General features: G+C 39.6%; 1 protein-coding gene across 6 annotated transcripts in view; it reads right to left on the bottom strand.

Moving 5' to 3' along the window:
- Positions 1-12102, bottom strand: part of abcc8 (ATP-binding cassette, sub-family C (CFTR/MRP), member 8) — a 225890-nt gene that overhangs the window by 118728 nt on the left and 95060 nt on the right. For all 6 annotated transcript variants that reach the window (XM_072592226.1, XM_072592229.1, XM_072592230.1 and 3 more), the window contains one exon: positions 3853-3987. In XM_072592226.1, the coding sequence (XP_072448327.1) occupies positions 3853-3987 (135 nt within the window). The remainder of the gene's footprint in view (positions 1-3852; positions 3988-12102) is intronic.

Below are 12102 nucleotides of genomic sequence, written 5' to 3'. Positions count from 1 at the left end.
TTTACTGAGTAAACCTACAAAGGAACATACTAAACAAGAGATAGGAACCAGAGTGGGTTATTCATCCATGATGTGTGCCCCACCATTAAGACAGTCTCTCCATATTAGGAAGGATCTTTGTGAATCTTCTCTGAACTGTCTCCAATGAAATTCTGTCCCTTCCTTAAATAAGGAGACCAAAACTGCTCACCAGCAACTTGTACAGTTGCAGTAAGACTTCCCTACTATTACACTTCAATCTTCTTGAAATAAGGGCCAACATTCCATTGCCTTCCTGATTAACTCCTGCACCTGTCTGCTAACCTTTTGTGTCTTGTATATAAGTAGTCTTAGGTTCCTGCTTTCTGCAGTTTTTCTCCATTAAAATAATACTGTTCTTTTGTTCTTCATATTTTCTCAAATTATACTCCATTTGACAGTTTTCCCCCACTTATTTAACTACCAATATCTCTGTAAGTTGTTTGTTTCTAATCTGTTTTCCATCTATTTTTGTATCATCTGCAAATCTACAGTATATTTGCTTCTTTCTTCCAAGTCATTAATATATATTGTAAACCCAATTGAACCATGTAAAATCATCTCTTAATTTCTTAAATTCTAGAGAGTATAGGCATAGTCTGCTCAAACTCTCACCTCTCCCAGGGATCAATCTGGTGAACCTGCTTGGTATATCATACCCTAGGTAAGGAGACCAAAACTGTACACAATACTCTGGATATTGTCTCCCCAATGCACTATAAGATATCAGCAAGACATTCAAATGGCCTTGTAAAGAAGGAAAATGTACCATTTACTTTCCTAATTGCTTGCTGAACCTGCATGTTAGCGTTCCATGATTTATGAACAAGGATACCCAGGTTCCTTTACATGTTGTCACTTTTCAGACTCTCACTATTAAATAAAGACTCTTCATTTCTATATTTCCTATGTCAGTATTATAAAGCCAGCAATATAAAGGAAGACTGTCAGTGTTTCTTTAGATTATTTCAAGGGCAAAAGAGGCCAAAAGTGGACATTGGACAGCTGGAAAATGACACTGGAGAGATAGTAGTGGGGAACAAGGAAATGGCTGAGGAACTGAATAATTACTTTGTGTCAGTCTTCATGGTGAAAGACATGAGTAATATCCCAAACATTCAAGACAGTGAGAGGGCAGAGCTGAGTATGGTGGCCATCACCAAGGAGAAGGTGCTAGAGAAACTGAATGGCCTGAATGCGGATACATCAGCTGGACTAGCTGGACTACAAGCCAGAGTTCTAAGGGAGATATCTGAACAGATAGTGGAGGCGTTAGTAGTAATCTTTCAGAAATCGCTAGAGTCAGGGAGTGTCCCAGAGGACTGGAAAATTGCGAACATTATATCCCTGTTTAAAAAGGGAATAATGCAAAAGATGGAAAATTACAGACCAATTAGCCTAACCTTGGTCGTGTGTAAAATCCTGGAATTCATTGTGAAGGATGATACTTCTGAATACTTGGAAGTGTACGGTAAAATAGGGCAAAGTCAGCATGGTTTCATCAAGAGGAGGTCATGCCTGACAAATCTGCTAGAATTCTTTGAAGAAGTAATGTGCAGGTTAGACCAAGGAGAGCCAATTGATGTTGTTGTTTACCTGGACTTCAAGAAAACCTTTGACAAGGTGACATATAGGACACTGCTGAGTAAGATAAGGGCCCATGGCATTAGACGCAAGGTGCTAGCATGGATAGAAGATTAGCTGTCTGGCAGAAAGTGGAGAGTGAGGATAAAATGATCTTTCTCAGGATGGCATCTGGTGACAAGTGGTGTTCTACAAGGCTCAGTATTAGAACCACAATTTTTCACTTTATACATTAATGAGCTAGATGAAGGAATGGAGAGCATTCTGGCTAAGTTTGCAGATGATACAAAGATAGGTAAAGGGACAGGTAGCATTGAAGAGGCGGGGAGTCTGCAGACAGATTTGGACAGGTTTAGACAATGGGCAAAGAAGTGGCAGTGGGAGTACAATGTGGGAAAGTGTGAGGTCATGCACTTTGGCAGAAAGAATAGTGCGTGGACTATTTCCTAAATGGGGAGAAAATTCAGAAGTTTGAAGTGCAAAGAGACTTGGGAGTTCTAGTCCAGGATTCTCTCAAGGTAAACTTGTAGGTTGAGTCAGTAGTTTGGAAGGCAAATGCAAGGTTGGCATATATTTTTTGAGGATTTGAATATAAAAGCATTTCTGACACTCTAGGAGGCTCTGGTCAGACTGCATTTGGAGTATTGTGTGCAGTTTTGGGCCCCATATCTCAGGAAGGATGTACTGGCCCTGGAGCATGTTCAGAGGAGATTCACAAGAATGGTCCCAGGAATGAAAAGCTTAACATATGAGGACCCTGGGTCTATACTCAATGGAGTTTAGATGGATGAGGATAATTGAATCTTACAGAATACTGAATGGCCTGGATAGAGTGGATATTGGGAAGATGTTTCCATTGGTAGAAGAGACTAGAACCCAAGGTCACAGGTTTAGAGTAAAGGGCAGATCTTTTAGAACGGAGATAAGAAGAAACTTCTTCAGCCAGAGAATGGTGAATCTATGGAATTCACTGTCACAGAAGGCTGCAGAGGCCAGGTCATTGAGTATATTTAAGATTGAGATAGGTAGGTTATTCATTTTTCAGGGGACCTAGGGTTATGTGGAGAAAGTGGAAGAATGGGGTTGAGAAACTTCCTTCTTCCAAGTCATTAATATATAATGTAAACCCAGTTGAACCATGTAAGATCACCTCTTAATCTCTTAAACTTTAGAGAGTATAGGCATAGTCTGCTCAATCTCTCAGCACAGGAAAATCCTGATATCCCAGGGGTCAATCTGGTGAACCTTCTTGGTAGGTATGTCATTCCCTCAGTGAGGAGACCAAACCTGTACACAATACTCCGGATGTGGTCTCCCCAAGGCACTATAAGATAGCAGCAAGAGATTTTTATACCTGTACTCAAATGGCCTTGTAATGAAGGACAACATACCATTTATATTCCTAATTGCTTGCTGAACCTGCGTGTTAACTTTCCATGAGTTATGAACAAGGATACTCAGGTCCCTTTACATGTTGTCACTTTCCAGGATTTTACCTAGTTCTTACTATTAAATAAAGACTCTTTATTTCTATATTTCTTATGACAGTAATATAAAGCCAGTAATATAAAGGATGACTGTAAAAGTTTCTTTAGATATATAAAGGGCAAAAGAGGCCAAAAGTAGACATTGCACTGCTGGAAAATGACACTGGAGAGATAGTAATGGGGAACGAGGAAATGGCTGAGGAACTGAATAATTACTTTGTGTCAGTCTTCATGGTGGAAGACGTGAGTAATATTCCAAACATTCAGGAAATTTATTCATGATTGAATGGCAGAGCAGACTCGGTGAACTGAGTATCCTAATTTCTGCTCCTATGTCTTACGGTCTTAAGACATTAAACTTGCAGTTTCAGAGGTTTAAAGATTTGACAGCTCTTGACATCATTATATTCCATATTATCCCTCAGAAATATAAGTACTAATCTTAAGACTTGGGTTCTGTAAAACAGCCCAGTTTGGCACACACAACAAAGCTCCATCCTTGTTTCTATTCTTAAAAGGGAAGTGGCAATTTGAAGATACTCATTTCAGAATGAATTGTTTGTTGGACTAACCTCTACTATTTTTCTGTGCGCTACCCTCCCTACACGTTAGTGGTTGATAAAATAGCAAAGCTATAACTTTTGTGATCAAGTCATTTGGTTGCCTGTTTGTTTGGTAATTATACCATATGGAGGTACGAACAGAACAGAAGAACAGAAATTATTCTCATTCACAAATCAGCATTTGTTAAAGTGCTACTCACCAATGTGCTTCGCTGGGCCTGAGAGAATTTCGTTGCTACAAAGTACTGGACTGGGGCCAGCACTGCAATTACTGTCGCTCCAATTAAGGCACTAATACCAAGGAGGTAGTAGAGAAGAATCACACCTGCAATTATCTGTAAGAAATTAAAATGCACATTTAGACAGATATTCAAACTAACTCTACCAAACTATTGGAACTACAGTTAATCCATATTCTGTTTAGGTCATAACCATTATCTACATTATGTTGCAATTTGTAAAAGTTAGAATCCTCTCTTCATCGATAAGAAAATTATACACTGGGCCCTGATTTTCTTTTCTGACAAATAACTTACACACCTGGACATGGACAACTCAACAAAACAGGTGCCAGTCATTGTTGCTTCATTCCTCACAGCAATCAGACCAATCAGAATCAACATGCCTTATTAAAAATTTAAACAAGCCTGGCAATTAACTGTCCATCATCTTAACCTGGTGTTGTCTTCATAGCACTATCTCTTTCAATCAGATTCCACATATCAGCCAATAAGCACTCTCTTCTCATACAGTATTAATGGTGTTTTCTCCTAGCACAGATATTCTTGTAAATTGTCCTGATGGGGGCAAGATGCCGTTTTCTACTGAAATGTTTTTTTTTCCAACAATATTTAAGAAAGTTATCATTGTGTAACAACCTTACAGCACTGGTACTAGCAAGTACAATGAATTAATATTCAATGGCTCTTTATATAGGTAAAACCACGGAGGGCTATTTTTGGTTATTTTGATGTGGGGGTGCTGGTGTTCAACTGGGGTGGACAAAGCTAAAATCACACAACACTAGGTTATGGACCAACAGGTCTATGTGGAAGCACTAGATTTGGAAACTTCCAGATAAACCTGTTTGACTATAACCTGGTGTTGTGTGATTTTTAACTTTGATTATTTTGTGATAGTAGCAAATGGGTGGTAACAGATCGGCTGTACATTAAACATCCAACTTAAATTTCCTGTACACTGAAGTCAAGACGGAACTGGGTGGGTTGTGTAATTAGGAGGCCATTGGTCGACTGTCTGAACTCTGCCAAAAGTTAGTCAGTCTTCTGATCTCAAATGTGGCCATAAGATAATATTTCACAGCAGCTGCTTGCAGGGGCATGTCATTCATCGGAATCAGCTGATGCTGTGTTTCACTCATTAACTTTATTATTGGTAAGTGATCTTCATCAGCTATTCTAAGCTTGATGATTTTTTGATTATCAGGTAAAATATACAATCTGCTTTAGCCCTCAGAGACTCAGTTACAACAAATCTTCCCATGAAATCCTATTCCTGATATAAGTAATGGACAGGATTGTGTGATGATTTATCTGAAAGAATTAAAAATGCTCAGCCATTACTTCATATAATACTGCAAGATTCAAAGGATGAAAACTTCTGGTGAGGTAGTGAGCTTGAAGTCGAGGACGGTCCTTAATTAGGTATCATTCCCAATTCCTACCACCCTCTCACCTTGAAACAGAATTATGTCTTGAGTGGAAGGCCTGTGATTGATCTTGTCACATTCTTCACCCTCCATCTGTAGCCAATTGGGGCCCTTATTTGGCCAACTAGGGACTACTTAAAGGTCTCAGTCCACCGCTGCAAGAATGAAGCCAGCTGCAAATAGACCTGTCAACATGCACCTTACTAGACAAGGTCAATCTTTGGAATGGGCAGCATCCCTCCATTCAAGGCATCAGTGCCTGACTAGGAGAACTCGAGGTCAGGCAGGCTGTCCCTCAGGGAGTCGTATCCCTGCCTTTATTTCCAATACCTTTGCCTTATATTCCCATGACCTAGGACACCCACTCTCTCACAAGTAACAGACCTTTGTCCTGGATTCACCAAGATCCTGGGAGTCTGGGAGGTGCTCACCCACCAGCAGCCAGGGGCTCCTCCCTGGGCCTCTGATTGCCTGGCAACTACCACTGATGACCTCACCCTTGGAGTCAGTATTCCAGGTAAATGCCTTCCAATGATCTTGCCACTGCCTGATTGACATAAGATTGAGCTGGCCTTTCATCATCGAGGCAAAGTAGGTTTCTTCTTAACTAACCAGCTGGCTGCTTTGAGATATTCCACCCATATTTTTCCAATATCTCAGACTGCAGTCATTCCCTTTTATAAAGTTGTACCTTTGTAGGATTTCTTTCTACCCAAGCTCCACATCAATCTGCTTTTTTAAAGACATACTCATACAGATCATCCGATATGCAGTCAGTGCTTATTTTTTACTGTTCAGCAGTTCACAATTAATCATTTGGAGGGTTCACAGCCTAACAACCAAACTAATTAACATCGTGGTCTCAAGTAAGTTGACGGTTCCAGGAAGCACAATTTAAGTATTAAAATTTGCCAAAATGAGGGTATTAAAGTGGCATGATTTTTACTGAATATTTTTCAAAAGTTCCGGAGATGGTTCCTTTGCTGAAAAAGGCAAGGTTATCCTGTTTGACGTAATGATGACCAGACTCAGTGAATGAAAAGTCCACTGACGTGACATTAAGTTGATGGCAGACATTTGGTGTAAAACAGCTGCCATTATTAACAGATTGATTTGGCACTGCAAAAGCAAATTTCCGCTGGAGGTATATTTAAAAGGTACATCTTTTCCCTTTTTTTCTGGTGTGCTTCTGTATCCCTCTGCACTCTCAGTATAATAAAGTTTATCACTGCATACTGCACTGTATGATGCTCAGTTAGACTGTATCATCCTCAGCAAAAAGCCCACGGATTAGATTGGTGGAGTGGGATGTGCTGCTCACTGCATTTTGTACTCTTCAGCACCCTATATAACTCCAGCATACAGAACACAGCCTAGTTCTGGGGTCAATAAACAACTAAAGAAGAGGCTTAAAAAGCCAGGCAGTTCAGGAAATTCTTGTGTTTTTACAGAGTTCAAACACAAAGCCTCACCAGATTCTAAGCCTGCCTGTATCTTTCATCAGCTCCCATGTTCTGATGTTTTGGCAGCAGCCTGTGTTCTTGATCTCTTTCTGGAAAGATATCCCTCAATCTTCAAAATTTTCAAAGTGCACTGTTTCACTGCAGATATGAAGAGCTGTCAAATGCCTTGAACTTTTGGAGACCTTAAGTCTCTGACAGCTAGTCCATTCCATCCAAATGATAGCAATAGATAAATCCTGGGAGGTCTTCCACAAATAATTATTATCAAAATACAAGAAACCGGAAAATGAAGATCAAAAGATCTCAAAATCAACTTTATTTATAAAGCAACTAGCAATTCACAAGATTTTTTAAAAACAACACTGAGTCACAGAAAGAGTTATTGGGATAGATATTTGTTCTAAAGGGTACATTTTAAGGAGCACCTTAAAAGAAGAAACTGGGAGGGGGAAATGTTTAATCAAGGTGGTTCAGAGCTTAGAGCACAGGCTTTTGAAGGCACTGGGTGAAGTGATTAAAAATAACGCTCCTCAAGAGCATATTGGAGAGGTCCAGAATTCTCACAGTGTTTGAGGACTGTGGAAGATTAAAGGAGGGGTGAGATGACGAAGATTCTGAAAACATGCATGAGAACTTTAAAATTCAGGACTTGCTTAAGCGGGAATCATTCTAGGTCAGCAAGCTGTTGTTGTTATGTTGCTATAGTTTTAACAAACTATAGTACTGCTCTCTCATTTGAGAGTTTTGACTAGGGGTGATTTAATCTGAGGGTCACTATACCTCAGATGAAGAGAGAGGTTGGGAAGGAGAGTGCTTCATGATAACCTCAGCCGTTACAGGGATTGAAACTATGCTGTTGGCATCACACTGCTTTGTAAACCAGCCATCCAGCCAAACCGACTCCAGATCAGCAAACGCAGGAGTGATGAATGAATGATACTTAATATGGTCACAGTCACATAGTCACAGTGATTTGAACATTGTCAAGTTCAATGATCTTAGAAGGCAAGATAATTATACCAATGGTCTTCTGACCATCATGTCCACAGGTAAGAAAGGTATTGGAGACAGTTTCAACAGCACTTAAATTGGGTAGAGGTGCAGTCAGCCAAAGTTATGAAATGTGGTTGGAATGTAAAATCTATGATGGTCAATTTATATTCCATTTAGAATAATTTTAGCTTTTATAAATAGTGGAATTCTGTGCAATGTAGGGATGGGCACTCAATTTTCTTTGGAAATGCTGAACCTGCATTTCCTGCTGGATTGGGGCAACAAACCTGAAGTATCCAGATCCTGGATCAACGAGCTATTTCACACCCTGCAGCTTACTGGTCCTCTGAGATGAGGGTTACCTGGTTCTGACAGTGATCTCCAATCAGAAAGCCATGACTCAATTCAAACATTCAGTGAGGGTTAGGGTTGGGGTTGCAAATAATTGTAGGATTGTTAGCCTTTCTGCTTGAGAGCTGTGCAATTTTTAGATTTATATGAGTCTAAGTGTAGACTGAACCCTTACTTTGGAATGCTTTGTGAGGAAAATGAAGCAAGAGGCCCCTGCCAACTCACCAATGTTAGACCTGTGCTTGGGCAAAAACAATATAGTTCTGTCCTTTTCCCAGGGAATCACCTGAAACTTTGTGCAAATGCTTGGTGAATTGATACTGAGCAAAATAAGTCTGTTGACATATACAGAGATGAGTGGGTGTTACTCTGCCAGCTATCTTCTTTCCAATTCTAGTTTCTGATAAATGTTTGTTTCATTACATGAGTAATATTAAGGCTGGAGAACTGAGTGCCTTATCCCTTATTCATCCTAGCATCAGATCATCTGGTTCACAAGTTAAATAGAGCAACAACTCCATTGTGTCCCTTATCTCAAGTTAGCGCAGCATCTTTGTACACCTCAAGGTGATCTTACTTTTGATATCCCACAACTCAATGTTTATGATTATAATGGAGAGATAGTGAATGAAGGGCCTGAAGCAAATAGACAGAATGAAATAATTGGCTCCTCCTACAACCATTTGAAGGTGATCTTAACAGGGATCTGGGAACATTTCATTCAAAACTTTCACATTCAGGGTTCCTGAGCCAAAGGAACAAAACTGAGAATAACTGAACACTTCACAGGATAATTATGCATAACTCACCATCTTAATTCAGTAAGTCACTGCAGTTGGAATTTGAAAAATATTGCTCTATGCATAGGTTTTAAATATTTTTCACATCACCATAAAATTGGAGACACAACCTGGTGCTCCAGTACAGCATAATGGCATGGCAGTGCTGACATGGATAACTATCTTTGTCATTTGAGGTACAAGGAATGAAACTTCAAACCATGTGCAGTAAATGTGTAAACATCTCACACATCCATCAAACATTATCATTATCTTCAAGCTATTCTGCAAGATTCCAGATTGATGCCAACCTCTCATTCTAATCTAAGTTAAGAAGGTATATCTGCCACTCAAAGAGATTGCCATTGTTGTCTAGTTGAACATCTGCAATAATTCATCAGTGGTTGGAGCGAAGCAGATATATTTCCATAACTAAGACCACAGAATCACAGAACAGTTAAGATGTAAGAAGAAGTTTATTTAGCCCATAATGAACATTCTGACCTAGTGCAATTGCTCTTGTCTTTTCCTGTATTACTTCATGTAGTTTCATTTCAAATAAGTACTGAATGCCCTCTTGAATGTCTTGGTTAAACATGCCGCCTACACCTTTCCACGGTGTGCATTCCACACCCTAACTATGTGCTAAGTGAAAATGTTTCTTTTCCACATCACATTTGCTTCTACTACAAATACCTAGCTCTATTCCCTCTCTTTCTACATCCATATATGAGTGAGGATAACTTATTCCTGTCTATCTTGTCCAGCTGGCTCATAATTTTGAAAATTACTGACTGATCTCCAATTAGCTTTCTCCTCTCCTAAGAAAACAGTCCTAACCTCTCTAATCTATTTTTACAATCGAAGTTTATCATCTGTCAAACTATTCTTGTAAATTTCTTGTGCACTGTCTGTGTTCACATCTTTCCCGGAGTGGGGTGTCCCGAGCAGTACACAATACTCCAGCTGATGTCTAACCAATACATACAAGTTCAGCATAACTTCTTTGCTCTTGTACTGAATAAAAGCCAGGACAGTGTTTGCTCTTATGAACTGCTCTCCGATTGACCTGCCAGCTTTAAATGCACTGAGGTCTCTCTACTCCTGCACAACCTTTAAAAGCAGTACTCTTTATCTTGTACTGTCATTCCATATGCTTTCTACCAAAATGTATCACCTCACACTTGCCTGTATTGAAACAGAGATTATTGTGTGCAGTTTTGGTCACCTTTCCTGAGGATGTTCTGGCTATAGATGAAGTGTAACATTGGTTTAACTGGACAGACATATGTAGAGAGATTGGATCTGTTAGGACTATATTCATCGGAGTTTAGAAGAATGAGGTGAGAAGTAGTGATCTCATAGGAAACTATAAAATTCTGACAGGACTATACAGTAAAAATGAAGGAAGAATGTTCTGGGATGACCAGGCTGTCCTCAGAACCAGGGATTAAAGACATCGGGATGTCCATTAGGACTGAGATGAGGAGAGTGGTAAGCCTGTGGAATTCTCTGCCATAGAAGGTGGTCGAGGCCAAAGCCTTGTGTGATTTCAAGAAGGAGTTAATTCTTTAGCTAATGTGATCACAAGGTTTGAGGAGAAAGCAGGAAACGAATTGGATAATCAGCCATGATCAGACTGAATGACAGAATAGACTCGAAAGGTCAAATAGCCAAGTTACTCCTACTTAGTATATTTCTATGACAGCTATCTGTCACTCCACCAACTTGTCAATGTCCATTTTAAGGTCTACACTGTCCTACACATAGTTAACAATGCTTCCAAGTTTTGAATGATCTGTACACTTTGAAATTGCCCTGTACACCAAGATCTAGATCTCTAATGTATATCAGAAAAAACAAGGGAAACAAGAAGTCTGAAAAATTATGGCCAGTTTCTCTGCAATTTTCACTTCCTTCAATGTTCTTGGATGCACCTCATTCAGTACCAATGCCCTGTAAACTTTAAGTATGGAGACTCGATCCAGCACTTCCTCCTGATCAATTTTGAACCTGACTAATGTCTGGATTTTCTCTACTGTTACCAAAGCCTGACATTAAGATAAGTAAAATAATCAGAAATAAATAAGGATTTCATTCTTGATTCCATTTTCAGTCAATATTGAATAGTTGTATAGTTAACGTGAGCATTTAATTGTTAGTGTTTGTGGTACATCCTTTTAATGTTTGGAAAATAAAACATTGGGTTACATTTTTGTCTTGTTACCAGGGATAGCTGAAAAGTCAGGAAAACATCCAAAATGAGGAATTTTGATGACATCACTCTTGCCGAGTTATGTGAATTGAATCTTCTATTTACAACAGGCAATGCTACCTGTAGTTAGGAACTTGTTCATTGCGTGATGGTTTCCATAGTTATGCAAAAACACATAGCTGACCTATATCCGCAGAATAGCATTGCTCACGATAAAATTTTAGACCAAAAGAAACAGTCATATTATTTTATTTAGATCTCATTACTGTAACCAATGACAATATTCTCACTTGCAGAGGGACTGTGATATCAAGGTACCAAGGGTGTAGATCATTAGCATGCATATGCTCAATCTCTTTAACAATTGACTGTGCAGCAATGTACATCAATGGATCGGAGGTTGCGAGGATTGAGAGAGTCAAGTTCCTAGGGGTGATGATAACCAACAACCTGCCCTGGACTTCCCACATAGATACTGGACAAGAAGATACAACAACACCTCTTCTTCCTCAGGTGACTTAGGAAATTCAGCATGTCTACAAAGACCCTCACCAACTTTTACAGATGAACCCGAGAAAGCATACTGTACGGGTGTGTAATGGCCTGGAATAGCAACTACTCTGCCTAGGACCTTGAGAAACTACAGAAGGTTATGTGCACAGCCCAGGCCATCATAGAAGCCAAATTTCAATCCAAGGACTCCATTTACAATTCCCGCTGCTGCAGGAAGGCTGGCAAAATAATGAAAGACCCCTCCAACCTTAGTAATGCTCTCCTACAATCTCTTCCATCAGGCAGAAGATACAGAAGCTTGAACACACGCACCAACAACCTCAAGAACAGCTTCTTTCCTGCCATTATTAGACTGATGAATGGACTCTCTAACTTCAGATAATGATCTTGTTAATGTTGATCTTGCTTCATTCACTTCCCATGAAGTGTAACCTGTATGTCTCACTTTGTCCAAGCCCCCTATGACC

This window comes from Chiloscyllium punctatum, chromosome 22 (assembly GCF_047496795.1).
Source record: "Chiloscyllium punctatum isolate Juve2018m chromosome 22, sChiPun1.3, whole genome shotgun sequence".
Taxonomy (NCBI): Eukaryota; Metazoa; Chordata; class Chondrichthyes; order Orectolobiformes; family Hemiscylliidae; genus Chiloscyllium; species Chiloscyllium punctatum.
The sequence above is the reverse complement of the archived record's forward strand: the minus strand, read 5'-3'. Positions and strand labels throughout refer to the sequence as shown.